This window comes from Trachinotus anak, unplaced genomic scaffold (genome assembly GCF_046630095.1).
Source record: "Trachinotus anak isolate AG129_WGS33_773 ecotype Australia unplaced genomic scaffold, CSIRO_AGI_Tana_v1 ptg000015l, whole genome shotgun sequence".
Classification (NCBI taxonomy): domain Eukaryota; kingdom Metazoa; phylum Chordata; class Actinopteri; order Carangiformes; family Carangidae; genus Trachinotus; species Trachinotus anak.
In genome coordinates, this window is record NW_027273866.1 from 11,771,573 (window position 1) to 11,785,823 (window position 14,251).

The 14,251-nt window shown below is 41.7% G+C and overlaps 1 protein-coding gene across 1 annotated transcript in view; it reads right to left on the reverse strand.

The window, feature by feature from the left end:
* Nucleotides 1-268: 268 nt before the first annotated feature.
* eif2ak3 (eukaryotic translation initiation factor 2-alpha kinase 3) overlaps nt 269-14,251 on the reverse strand; it is a 32,779-nt gene continuing 18,796 nt past the window's right edge. Inside the window, exons 3-18 of the mRNA XM_071498261.1 lie at nt 13,620-13,814; nt 13,275-13,411; nt 12,561-12,828; nt 12,282-12,447; nt 11,975-12,100; nt 11,571-11,693; nt 11,222-11,451; nt 10,617-10,729; nt 8,524-8,646; nt 7,760-7,909; nt 6,732-7,293; nt 6,201-6,374; nt 5,109-5,282; nt 4,784-4,885; nt 4,021-4,083; nt 269-3,198 (exon numbers count right to left, since the gene is read on the reverse strand). Coding sequence (XP_071354362.1) covers nt 3,016-3,198; nt 4,021-4,083; nt 4,784-4,885; nt 5,109-5,282; nt 6,201-6,374; nt 6,732-7,293; nt 7,760-7,909; nt 8,524-8,646; nt 10,617-10,729; nt 11,222-11,451; nt 11,571-11,693; nt 11,975-12,100; nt 12,282-12,447; nt 12,561-12,828; nt 13,275-13,411; nt 13,620-13,814 — 2,889 coding nt within the window. The 3' untranslated portion in view covers nt 269-3,015. The remainder of the gene's footprint in view (nt 3,199-4,020; nt 4,084-4,783; nt 4,886-5,108; nt 5,283-6,200; nt 6,375-6,731; nt 7,294-7,759; nt 7,910-8,523; nt 8,647-10,616; nt 10,730-11,221; nt 11,452-11,570; nt 11,694-11,974; nt 12,101-12,281; nt 12,448-12,560; nt 12,829-13,274; nt 13,412-13,619; nt 13,815-14,251) is intronic.

Sequence of the window (14,251 nt, forward strand, 5' to 3'; positions counted from 1 at the left end):
CACAGAAATACATGTTTCAGTCAGTGTTCTACTATTTTTCTGTGTATCACTTGTGTGGAAAATAAACACTACTGAATATATACAGATATCATATACATCAAACTAATGTTAATTACTCACAGGAACACTTTAATTGGAGAAACATTCCTGTTTTTCTGAAAGTCTTTGGTTGTTGTTTGCCTAATGATGATCCGGTGATTAAGAGTTAAATGACTGAACTACCCAACAGTGACCCACAGACTACACACCAAGGACACAAAACTGTACAAACGGTATAGAACAGTTTATTAAATTTAGACTTGTAAGAAGTCATCATATTCCAACGCGCTCCATCGCATGAAGTGCATTCATTATAACACCAACCCAAAAAGGATTGATCACGGCATCAAAACATAAATAAAGCAAATAAACATATTTACAATTCACCATGGAAGGAGAATGGGTTTGTGCACAAGAACACAGAACTACATGTCCAGACAGAGGCATCAGAGATTAATAAGAGAGATTGATTTTTCACTTGGACCTCAGGAAAAAGTACCCGGACAGCAGGAGTGGAAGGAAGATTAACACAATTCAACAAAGCATGAAAAACCTATTGTATAATGACATTTTCTTGGTTTGAGTGAAAAGAACAAAATGTCTAGAACTTCTGATAATACACTATTGTCAGTAATGCTGTTTTCAGTTTAACGGTATATAATAAGAAGCTATTTACTACAGTAGGTGATTTAAATTGTGAAACTTTCCTTCTTTCCGGTTGTAAAAAGTCTTAATATCACAATTGACTCAGGAAATAATTTCTAAATGTAAAGGAAAAGAAAGTTTCCAAGTCCTTTTTAGCTTCTGTCATGGGAGAGTAGAATTTACCCAGAATCCATTATTGAATTCATTTAAATTATCAAACATTAATTCTACAAAAAGGTGTCACATTGTCGAGAAAAGACTTAAGTAAATGTATATATTGTCCTTCATAAAGCAACTGTTGAATTTGCAGCATGAGTTTTCACATTTTCCCCTAAACTGTCCTGTTCCCTTCTTTTTCATGTGGGAGTTCTGTCTGTTTCAAACACAGGGGAGAGAATTGACAATATTACAACATGAATGACTCATCTTCAGTGGGTTGAGTGGATGGATGAACGAACATCAGTTTGACTTCCTGTATCAGACACAGTCAAAGACTTTACAGTAATCAAAAAACCCTGCAGAATAATCAAAACTTTGCTTATTTAAAATAAAAAAAGAGAGAAGATCCTTAGAAAAGTACAATCATTGAAAGCACGTTACAATTAGCAGTTTGAGTGTGCGTTGTTACAAACAGCTCATGTACTCTCCCAGCACTTCTTATGTACATAAAACAATGCATATGAGGATCATATGACCAACATCAGGTCCAGGTCCCCACTAGGAAGTCTAGAGGGGATAAAACAGTATCACCTTCTTCACTAAATGCTATTTATCCTGCATCATGTGAGAGCTGCAGACCTCAGTACTGAGTGCTTCACCAGGAACACCAGCTGGATGGGGTTGGAGCACAGTAGCACAACTGCAAAAAATGTGAGGTGAGTTGAGTTATCAATTACAGGAAAGTACACTTAACTGACTCTCAAATGGCACTCTGGTCCTACAGGTTCTCCTCTGGTGCTCAAAGCAGGGCAACCCCCCTCCACTTGGTACCCCAGATATGTGAAAACACTGAGAATAATTTCAAACAGCTATAGGAGGTGACCAACATCATCTGTCTCTGGAGGTCACACTCTAACATTCAGCTATCCGTTAATGGCAGGGACGTCTCCTCTGCTCCCTCTCCCTCAGTATATCACACTATCTTACAGTCGTCTCATGAAAAAGCCATTTACAAGCAATGGCGCCTTACAATATATACAGGATTGATCAAATTTATCTTCTGAATTAACAAAGAAAAAGATATAAACAGGTTTGTACAGAGAGCAAAGAGGAGGTGTTGGAAAATGATTGAGCACCTCCGAATCGTTGTGTAAATTTACACACAGAAAAACTGTGTCCAAGTACTGGCTTTAAGATAACAAACTCACACTCACCCCTTCACTTTCCTATCAGATACATGCAAAAAAGACATGAGCCTGAGGCTCGGCATTCATCCAGAGGGGGCTGCAAACCCCTTTCTAAAGGCAAATCATATCTGGATTCATAAACTCTTCTCTACGCAATACATCACCTTCTCTCATAAAAAAAAAAAAAACACATAGGAAAAAAGATGGTGCTTTTTTTGGTCTCCCAAATCAGGCATATTGGGTGTCAGAACACCAGTTAGTGCTCATACTAGTGATCAGTATTAGTCACTAGTAATAAGATGATCAAGCATCAAAGGCCCCTTTGGAGTGTCCTCTTGGTTTTCATACCTGAGGTGTAGCATGAGTGAACACTGGCTGAATGTTGAGAGCAAGCAGCGTGTTGTGACCAGATCGGAATCAAATCATATCTACAATAGCTCTCAGAGTGTCTGTCAATGAGCTCAGAGTACCAGATGATGTTTGCCATGTTAGAGTGAGGAGGATGCCAGTTGTTTAGGACAATCACAAGTAAATATTTCAAAATCAATTAAGTATAATGTTCTGTGATAACAGCTTAGTCTTCACTGAGCTGAGTGGCTGCAGTAAACACTGCCCATCTGGTACACAGAGCCATTTAAAATAAGCACTAAGAATTATTTGCAAGTACCACTTGAGCCAAGTCTGGTTGTGAACATTACAGAACAACTGTCAATTTAAAATATTCTTTATTTTCAATATTCACACTTGTAAGTGTGATAAAATTTGGGAATTTGGGCTGCATAATGGTGTGCGAATATGTAACGGCATGTGTTTTCTCCAACGAGTGTGACTGTGCAGGACTTTGCCTTGTTTAAAGTGATTCTGTCTGAGGCAGTGTGTGATGGCAGGGGGCTGAGGTGTTTCTCTTGGGTAGCAGACCAGCAGGGGAATGACAGGGAAACAGGGGGAATGTGGGACAGGGGTTATGTATTGCGTCGTGGGATCTTCAGTTAGTCGATGTCTGGCGTGAGGGGCGGCCCGTAGACGATGCGCTGTAGGTGCGGGAGCGCTGCCTCACAGCCAGTCGGCAGGGCAGCTCCAGCTCCTGGAAGAGGGGAGTCCCTGTGATCTCAGCTGCCTCAGGACGCTCACTGGGGCTCAGTGACAGCATGCTGCGCACCATGCTCAGCTACACAGAGAGAAAACATACAGTACAATGAGGTCTTTGAGAGCAGTCAGATTAACAGTTAGTTAAACTTATTTTCTTTACTTAAGGCTCATGTAACACAGCAGAACCGGTACTAGTTGTAAACATAAACACTGAACTAATTGACACACAAGTCAGAATACATGAAGTATGCACAGATGGTGTTCATAAACACACAGAGGCACACCCACACCCACACCTTGCAGGACGTCCTAAATTAGAACAGCACTCAGCTAGTGAAGTGGGATACTGGGATAACAGGGAGAGGTTATTTCCGGTGTTGGAGAATCACAGATTACATGATGGGATTAAGTTAATCTCATTACAAAGTAAACAGGAAAACTAGGTAATGTAACCAAGCCAACACCAGCAGTGGTCCAGTGTCTGGTGTGGTCATAAAAAATACAAATGAAAATATGAATAATTTGATGCTAATGGGATAATAACAAATTATAATAACAAATCCTGTTGATACTGTCTGAGGTAATAATGAAGCTGTTTACATTTCAGGGTGGAAAATGATGATATTTGCATATTTAACTTTATATTGTGTTGATTTGGGTGCAAATTAATCTGAATACATCTAATTGGATTAGCTCAGCAGGTTTAACTCACCAAGTGGATTATCTTGGTGACTGGACATTTAAATCTGTGACAGACTACAGTATGAGAGTGAACTCTCCCAGCTCTGCATGTGTTCCACATTTCCTCCAGCCTGTTCACAGCCACAGACTAAAACTGTTCTCTTGGTTTTAGATGTAGTTTGTGTTTGCGACCACTAGGTGGCAGCAGCGGGCCACTCACCTCCTGAACGTTGTTTTTGGAGAAAACCTCTGGGAAGCGCAGCGCTCTCACCTCTGTCAGCGTCTGGGAAAAAAACAGATGTAAACACCTGTGAGTGGAGCTGCGCTAACGGGTAATCAGGCTCTTTGTTACTGAGACAAAGACTTCCTGGTTGATCACAAAAGGGTGAAGGAAATCTGTTTAAATGGCAATAATCATCATTCAAATGGTAATAACGATAATGTGTTACAGTTTTCAGACAAAACAAAACAATTAAGTGAATAAAAGAAAGAGGCAGGAAGAAACCGGCTCATCTCTCCATCTTAAACAGAAAACAACAGTGGGGATTTAAACTAAAGAACATATCATTTCAACTTTACATTGGGATGATCTGTCAGTTTTGGAAATTATATTACATTTTGAACAGCCTCTGACCTTTTTAATAGTTCAGGTTTGGTAAATATCAGTTACAACATGAATAAATTCTCACATGTATAATCCTGCTTCTGCTTACATGGTCTTTTATCTTCACTAATACTTTTGTTTATTCAGTGCTTCACTTGCCTTTTTGTACCTTACACATAAAATCAATGTCTGTTGCAAAGAGTTAAATACAGACAAGTCCAGTCTAAATGGGCTATAATAACCATGTGCTTGGCAGCTTCAAAAGCCCAGTTACAGGGTAATATACTGAAGTGTGACGACCCTTTCGGGGATTAAATAAAAGAGAGAAAATCAAGTACAATTAAGACATGATTATGTGGCCATGTGTTTGCTGACTCACCCTCACTCTCTCCATCTGGGTCCTGAAGGGATACAGCAGCTCAAACAGGATCAGACCCAGAGAGTAAATGTCCACTTTATGTGAGTACGAGTTTCCAGAAAGCTGCCCAGACAAAAAGGAAAGGATGGAGTTAGACACTTAAAGTCTCATCAATTAACCTCACTTATCCATAAATAATTATTGTAAAGAATCAGATTTTATCGTAGCCTCTTTTTTTTAAAAATTATTTCCAGTTAATGTCTGGATGAAAATTTGGACACTTCTACAAATAAATGGAGTATAATCTCCGTGGGAAATTTTTATTCTAGTCTGTAAGTTTCCTCACCTGCTCTGGGCTCATGTAGAGCTTAGTGCCGACCTGGCCTGTGTGTCGGGTCAGGAGCGGTGCGGGCGTCAGGGCACTCGGCTCGTCATCGTCCTCCTCCTGGTCCATGGCCGTGACCAGGCCAAAGTCTCCCACCTTCACCACGTCGTCCATGGTGAAGAAGATGTTGGAGGGCTGGAGGATGGATGGTGACAGGTTATGTAAAATGTGCCAAACATCAAATACATGAAGGCTGTGAGCATTACTAATACATGCACCTGTTGACACTGTCCACCAGTATTCCACTTCACATTCACAAGCACTCAATCAATTATATAGTGATCAAACCCAAATCGGGCAGCTTTGTGCTTTGGCAGCGAGAGGCACATTTTCAACAGAGTTTATCTGCTTTAAGTGTTTTTAAAGCAGATCTGAGACCAGGCACTTGCTTCAAGGGTTTTTCTGTGTTTCACATTCACATTTAACTTTTCACTTAAATTTAAAAAAAAAAAACTTTTTTGGTAAAAATAAAGTCCTATAGAGATTCAAGTAGTGTAGAACAGTCGGGTGTCTCTACTGCAGCCCCAGTATGAGGTTTAAGATGAAAAGGTCAATGTTTTTTTTCATAAAGCACTTACAGTACAATTATAAAGTGCAGCTATGCAGTCAAAACAGGAGCATCAGGATTGTTCTTCTCTTGTTTTACGTTCATTGTCTCAGAATAAGATACATTAAAGCAGACTGTGTGTACTTGTACTTGCTACATAGTAAGGACCAAAAAAAGTATTTTACTAACATTGTGAGGACATTTTGGGAAAGTGAGGACATTTTGGTCAGTCCTCACTTTTTGAGACACTTTCAAATCACATTTTGAGGATTAAGACTTGGTTTTAGAGTTATGGTTAGAATTGGGTTTAGGTTAAGGTTAGGGTCAGGGTTAGGGTTAGGCACTCAGGTGTGATGGTTAAGGTTAGGGTAAGGGGCTACGGAATGCATTATGTCAATGAGTGTCCTCACAAAGATGGAAGTACAAGTATGTATGTGTGTGTGTGTGTGTGTGTGTGTGTGTGTGTGTGTGTGTGTGTGTGTGTGTGTGTGTGTGTATGTGTTCACCTTGAGGTCCCTGTGCATGAGCCCCTTGCTGTGCAGGAAGTCGACAGCCTCTGCGATCTGGAGGAAGATATCCAGACACTGGTTGTGCTCCCTCTGCTCTGGGAGGCAGCGCTGAGCCATCCAGTCCTTCAGGTTCTCCTTCCGACAGAGCTGCATCTGGATGTACAGGTACACCTGGAGATGGGAAAAGACACTTTCTATTTGAAACTCAAAAGAAGTCACTTCAGTTTTTACTAGAAAAAGAGGAAGAGGAAAAAAGTCTAAGGATTATATATTTAGGTAAAGTGTCTTCACTGATAAAAAGGTAATTAATCACAAAGAATAAAGAATAGATTAATGATGTTATTTTCATTATTTTGCTCTTGCACATGCACCACTCATCTCCTCACCTGCAGCTCTTACAATGATTCTTGGAACGTGGAAGAACTTTTCATGACAAGTACAAATGGAAGAGTTGACATAAATGGACATGAATTACCCCACAATAGACCCCACACAATAACTGTGTGGGAAAGTGAATGACTGACTGACCTTGGGAGAAGGCTGGACTCGCTGGGTTGGAGGAGTTGTGGGGAGAGCCAAGGTAAGTGAGGTTGGCCGGGGGGGAGAAGAAGAAGAACATGGCGGGGCAGATTCCTGCCGCCTGGTGTGCGAGGAAGACGAGCTGTTCTTCTCCGTCAGCGTGCTGGGACTGGCTGCACTAGAAGCCGAGTCTGTGTCTGCCTCTGCGTCTCGGTCGCAGCCCGAGTCCTCGAACACTATGTCGAAGGAAGAGGAGGTGCAGTCACTGGGGCCGCGTGGGGGGCACAGCTCGAAGGAGTGGGGGGTGTCTGAGGCGTCGGGGTCAGCCTGGCTGTCCCTCTCAGACATCAGGCTGTCGTGGCCCAGGAGAGGGTGGAAGGATAAGTCTCCGTCATCAACACCAAACCCTACAGATCCACCGGAACTGATGGATAGCAGGGCTCGTGCATCAGTAGAGGTCTCCAGCACATCTCCCTCAGGCCCACAGACAGGAGAGACGGAGCTGGACACTGGCACCTTGACTGACAGCGCCTCCATGTGGTCGAGGAAGCTCATTGGCCAGTCGGTGGTGCTGCCGGAGAAAAAGCAGTGTTGTTGCTGCCGGGCTCACTGGTACAATTAAATAACATTCAACTACTCCATAATATTGCAAATAATTAATTCCAGACAACTGTGGAAATGTGTTATAAATATTGACAAAAAGGAAATTACAAAATATAGTGCAGCAGAATTTATTGTGCACCAAGAGAAGGAGTAAACACAGCAGACCTCAAATAAACTGCTGCAAATGTGCCTTATGTTAATATGCATTTTATTTCTTTACATTTCAACATCTGGGTTCATGAGTGAGTGAAATGAGCCGAGTGATGTCAGCTGTTGTGTACTAAATGTCAGAAATGTTATTATTTCATGTCATTATTCTTCCCGAGCAGAAGCTTGTATTTCTTTCTACAGATGCCATTGCAGGAATACTCCTTGCAGATTTAGGGCCATGTTTGACCTGCTGAGCAACACGGGATAACAGGTTTAAGGCCCACCTGGCATCTTTCAGCCACCTCTTGTCCATCTCCTCCTGCCAGCCCTCGGGGGGGCTCTCCTGCCAGGCATTGAAGTAGCGGATAATCCCAGGGTGCTCCAGCTTGGCCAGGGCCTTCACCTCTCGCATCACCTTCTCACGAGCCAGCTCCCTGAGTGATGAAAAAAAAAAAAAAAACTTAGTTTGACAGTTTGTCAGCAGCTAGTTGTCTGATTTTTATTGAGTTAAAGGTCTGAACACACAGCTCCAATGAATTCCTAACAAGACTTTGCTCTTATTAGATTTGTTATGTTTTTTATTCCTAGTCATTTGATTCATTGTTGAACGAAAGCATGTACAAAGACAAAAATATCAGGATTTGTTCCACTACACCGACAGACCGTAATGACATAAAATGAAGCTGGCTTTGATACACCAAGGGCTTAACAAGCACTTCAACTAGAACACTGGGCATGAAAATAATTAACAGACTACTTTGTTATGTATTGCGTGATGCTCCAGTCAACAACAGGGCTAATATGAAAATACATGCAGAGCCGCTGCAGCTCAACACTCAATTTCCATGCTTGTCAGTACAAATATAAATTTGCATGGCTACTATTTGTTCCAAAGTGTCAGTTATGCCTCTGTGTGGTTTTCTGTGTTTAGATGAGCAAGTTGCTGCTTACATAACTCAGTGAAACAGCTTTAAAGAAAACAGAGATCAAGGAAGAGACAACAGCCTCCAGCAAGGAAGCCTGTGGTGTGGCCAGTGAGAGGCGCTACCTGTTGGGCAGACGGATTCTTTTGATGGCATAGTTGCAGTCATCCACTTTGTTGCGGGCTTCAAACACAACACCGAAGCCTCCGCGGCCGAGGCACTGCACTGGCTCAAAGTCAGTTAGGTACCTGGGGAGAGACACTTTGGTTGTCATTATGCAAAGAAGAATCACACTGTGCTCAGTGGTAGAAAGGAGCTGTGTGTGACGTGTGTTATTACCTACGTCCCTGACAATTTCAAAGACCAGGAATCATATAATCCGCTGTAGTCATGGAGGTGGATTAAGTGGTAAAAGGTGATTATCAGTGAAGAAATTATTACCAGCAAAATCCCTGTCAAGGCTGTGGGTGCTGAGATGGCAGGTGACCAAGCTAAAGCTAAACATGAATCATAAATTCACATTAACATTGTGCGATCTGAAAAAGTCTTAGCTGTCAGTAAGGCAAACTCTAAATCACAGTCATTTGCTGAGTAACAACAAAGACAATGATTAGACTTAAAAAAAAAAACATCAACACTGTGTTATTACAGAGAGACACCTGAACAAGGTCTCTCACAGGAAATAGATACAGAGAACAGAACATGTGTTCAACTTCTTCTCAGACAAGACATTCCTATAAAATGTGCATACGTTAAAGATTCAAAGATGAATCACCTTTTTGTCTCTTGCTTTAAAAATACAGAATTTAAAATGTCTATCTTGAGCTTGAAATTAACTTTTTATTATCTGCCAAAGACACTCAAATCCCCATCAAGTCTGTGGGTGCTGAGTTGGCAGGTAACCAAGTTATAGCTAAACATGAATCATTGATGCACATTAACATGGTGCTGTCAGAAAAACTCTCAGCTGTCACCAAGGTAAACTCCACTTCAAAGTTACAGGCTGAATAACACAATTTATTAGAACAAAAAAGTTCTAAACTGAAGAGAGAGAAAACACCATTAATACCATATAATCAAAGATTTCTGTGGCAAGATGATGTTAGGACTAACATGGCCTTTTTTAAAGTTTAAAAAGTATTTGATTTGTTGTATAACTAAGTATTTCTAGCAGCCATAGCTCTTCTACTAGTTGCATCTCTATCACACAACACCTGTCAGGAATATCACAGTTTTTCCATCTTGTGTGACTCCATAAATCTCAAATCATAAGGAGCACTCCATAATTCTAAGTAGATGTAAAGAAATAAAACCATTTAGTGCGGCTGAGAGAGACAATACAAAACTCTGCCTCCATTCACTATCTTCTACACCCTGTCAAAGCATCCCTGCTCGGGCCCCTCTGGGGGTTGAAGGCTGTCTTATTAGGAAATGTGTGGGCACATGTGATTCAGGCCTTGTTTCCTGATCTCTATCTCCCTCCTAATGATCCTAACTCATGTCTGCAGCAGCTGCTGCAACAGCCATCAGTTTTATTTAAAGAAAGTTCTCCAGCAAAAGCAATTTGCATGGATTGCAGCAGCTTTAAAGGAAAGGGACGGGTGGGGCGTTTGTCATTTTAGGGTGGATCAAAGAAGAAACTGTGCAAGTGATGACACCAGGGGGAAAAAAAAGCTGCAGTTTAATCAGATTCTAGCTTGAGTTTGGGAGGGAAGAGTGACATTATTTAACTCATGAATGTAAACATGTAAAGTCCATCAATCAGACTACAGGAGGTTAGTGGCAGCTCATAAATTATGGCTACTGATCATATTCCGGACGTCCAAAATAACAGAAAAACTTCAGACAATGTGCTGACAGTGATGAAAAGTGACACTTCGACCCTGTGGCAGATGCTGCTGGGTGGGGTGGGGTCTGTGGGTGACAAGGTCATTTTCATTTGATGGAACAGCTGAGTTATCCAATCATGTACTACTACGGCTCGGATCTCCAATCTCTGCCTTGTCCTATGAAGGGAGGCTGGAAGACTGTTGGTCACCATGGTAACAGTGCTGAATCTGTAGCTACACCTTGAAAGAGTGAGACTTGCGTTTGACTTTCAAGTGTGAGGATAACAATTCCTGGCACAGTGGTAGTGTTATGGGAACTTCTCCTGAGTCATGACAAAATTATTTACATGGAGCATGTTCTGGCTCAACACAGTGTGTTGGTGATGTACCTGGACACATATTCGCTGGAACGGGTCTCCATGGCAACTGGCTCTTTGGATTCGACAACCTCAAGGTCAAACTTGCTGTCTGTCTGGCACTGTGTCTCCGACTCTTTCCGTTGCTTGGAGGGACAGAAGGAGCAAAGACACATTGAGGGAATTATACATGTGGCTAAATTCTTTTTTTTTTTTTAAAAAAAAAAAAACAAGTTTAACTTTTTGGCATGTTGGCTATTTTTTCTGAGAGAGACATGAACAAGGTCTCTAACAGGAAAAAGATACAGAGAACAGAACATGTATTCAACTTTTTCTCAGACAAGAAATTCTTATAAAATCAATGTACTTATGTTGCTTTAAAAATATAGAATTTAGGGTGTCTATCACTAGTTAGAAATTAACTTTTCATCATTTATAAAGACAGTCAAATTGAAAAACTCAAGAATGTGACAATAAAGTTTGAGTATTTATTGATTATATTATATATTTCTTTCTATGTGATGAAGCTATTTTTTTTTACAAAATAAAATAAAAGTTCATACTGAGGGGAATTATCCCACAATGGTCATGGTCATGGTCAGTATGGCATTCATGCTACAGGCTGTCTGTGGTCTTACCCTCACATAGGCTACAGGGGCGGGAGGGTGGAAGAACTTGCGGACGATGTAGGTGGTGGCGGCGATGCAGAAGACGATGGTGCCGAGGATCTCCTTCCACCAAGGCAGCAGCAGCACAGGGTCCTTCCTCCTGCGACTGTCACCCCCCGCCACGTTTCCCTTTATCAGGCTCACAGCACTGGCACGTTTCTCCCGGTAGCGTTTGATGTCGGGGAAGTAGTAGCCATTGTCTACAAGGAGGAAACACAGAGAGCAGTCAGTGGAGTTTTGTTCTCTTTGTCCCTTCACTTCACTTTTCTCTGCTGTACATATAAGCTCTTGCAGTCTATGTCCAGAATCAGGTTCATACCATAAGGATACTGAAGGATGGAGAGGGCGCCGTTACTGTATTGTTCATGGGAGAACTTGTCATTATTCAGACACTTATCGAATTCATCAGAGCCGACCAGCGCTGGTGTCCGAGACGGGGAATCTGTGTCACAAACAAGATGAATACGGTCTTTGATCTCAGTAGAAAGATGGATCAATATAAAGAAACAGTCTCAGAGTTGCCATTTATTAAGGGGAATAAAGAGGGAGCCAGAATCCAGATGACCTCAAATATTTTTTGGGGACAAAGTTTCACTTTGAGGTTAAAACGACAGAGATAAGGTCAGTCTTTGGTCATTGTATTGTGGGTGTTCATGCCCTCACTACACCAGTTCCTTCAGTTATTAAACACAGCACCTAATGACTCAGGAGTTGTGGACTTACGGATTAGAGGCTTCCATTTGACAGTGGGCAGTGGAATTATACTCTTCTCTGATCCAATAGCTTTGGAGGGGAACTTTTCAGTGATTCTCACTGAGGACTGGAGGTAGAGCTGTCCCTGGAACATCCCTGAAAAAACAAGGACAAATGGGTTATATGTGCATCAGATTTAACGGTACATCATATACAACTGTAGGTTTGTAATGAAAACGGTCACAGGAGGATGATAACTGACAAATTGTGCATCTCGACATTAGGAATGAACACTGGCACACTTTAGGTGTTTCTATATGCTTGTGCATAAATTTACCTAAGTACACGCTAGACTCTGCAGCTCCTCTGGCCTTCTCCGGATCATCGTCATCATCCTCCTCATCAGTTTCTGACTGGTTGCTGTAGGTAGTGTCGTCAAACAGGCTGATTGGTGTGACTTTACCACTGCCCACCAGCCAGGCTGAGGCGATGGGTGTGCAGAACTACACAACACAGGTTACACAGAAGGAGTGTGTAAATTTTATTGATCTCCAGAAAGAGGGTTGTGAAGCGCCAGAGTTCAAATAAACCACTGCAAACATGCTCAACATCTCACCTGACGCTCCCAGACCAGCTGCCCGTCAGGCTCAGTGCTGAAGGCCATGACCTTCCAATCAGGAACTGACACCTTGATGACGAGGTCCAGTTTCTGGTTCTGATTTTGCTGGTTCTCTGCCTGTTCCCTCTCTTTCGGTTCCTCTGTGATGACCCGCCCACTCTCCCTCCAGGCCTCGCCATTTGCCACTTCCCCCTCCAGGAAGTTGATTCCAGACTGAGCTTCGGGAAGAAGCTTCAGCTCAAAGTTTCCAACACTGAAGTTCCACCTTGTAACAATAGAGATAACAAACAAGTGAAAAAACTGCTTTAATAGTAATTTTGTAACTGATTATCACAGTTAGGGGTTAACTTAATAAAAAGTACACTAAGGGTAATTGTTGAGTGTTATTTTGTTGAAAGAATGAATTATTTATCACTCACTGCATTTTAAATCTGCCGATTCCAAATGTAAACAAATGGATATTTATCTAACGTGGTCCTTACAATTACAGATTTACTCTGCCTACTAAGTGTGAGACCAGGACACTGACAAAAAGAATGGATAGATAATAAAACTTCTTTTTCAGAGTAGGTTAGTATGTAACATATTGGAAAGCCACTGAAGAGAAAGTCAGTTGCGTGACTGTGAAATACCACACTAGACAGAGTAGCTGCTTGATGACACAGCGTGACTGACTGACAGTGACAGATTGACTGATTGAATAAAACTCACTTCTCCATCCCTGATCGGGGCCTGATGGCTCGCACAGTCTTCTGGGTTCTCTGCAGCAGGAGCACGTCTTCAGACTCCACCTCATTGTTATTATCCCCCCAGTGGCTGCAGCCCACCGCAGAGCAGATGTACCGAAGCTGAGGAAAACAACAGGGGAAATTACAAAGAGGGTTATTCTGCTGTGTTCGTGTAATTAGGATAGGTTGATGTTTTGTTGACTTCTTTCAAAACTAATTGGTATGATTAATTTGATTCAGCCTCTAAGTGGAACAGAGGGAAAATATCACTCCATTCATTTCATTTATTAGCATACTATCATATTTGAACTGAAATGATTACACTGACCTTGCCGCTGTAGGCCCCCAGGCCATAGGTAGTTAGGGATTTGCCCCCAACCAGGACGGTGTCCTCTCCGATACGGTAGGACGACTCCAGCAAGGACTCCACACTGAAAGGCACTGCCTCCATACTCTCTCTGTCCCGGTTCCACTGGAACAAGGCACCGTCCAATGAGGGGATGACCATCTTATTGCCAAACACCTGCAGGAATGATCAGATTGGTTCTTTTACTGTCAAACTACCACAAGCTGATGTTAGGTTAGTTGGAGAGGCACAGATCTGGAGCTGCAACAGTTAGTTGAGAAATAATCAGCTATTATTTTGACAATCAAGTAATCATTAAAGTATCATTAAAGTATTGTTTTTAATTCAAACATGAAGAAATGTATCTTTCTGTCCCTCAAATATAATGATTTCTTGCCTTTCTCTTTTTCTTATCATACCAAACTGAATCATTGGATTTTGGACTTCTGGATAAATCAAGAGGTGAAGACTGGGATGGACAATACACTACTTTCTGCAATTTTATACAATAAACAATTTATCAATGGGCAAGAAAATAGTCTGCAAATTAACTGTGAATCATTAGTTGTGGCCCTACACATATCCCGACACAAAAAGGTCATGAATGTGGTCAT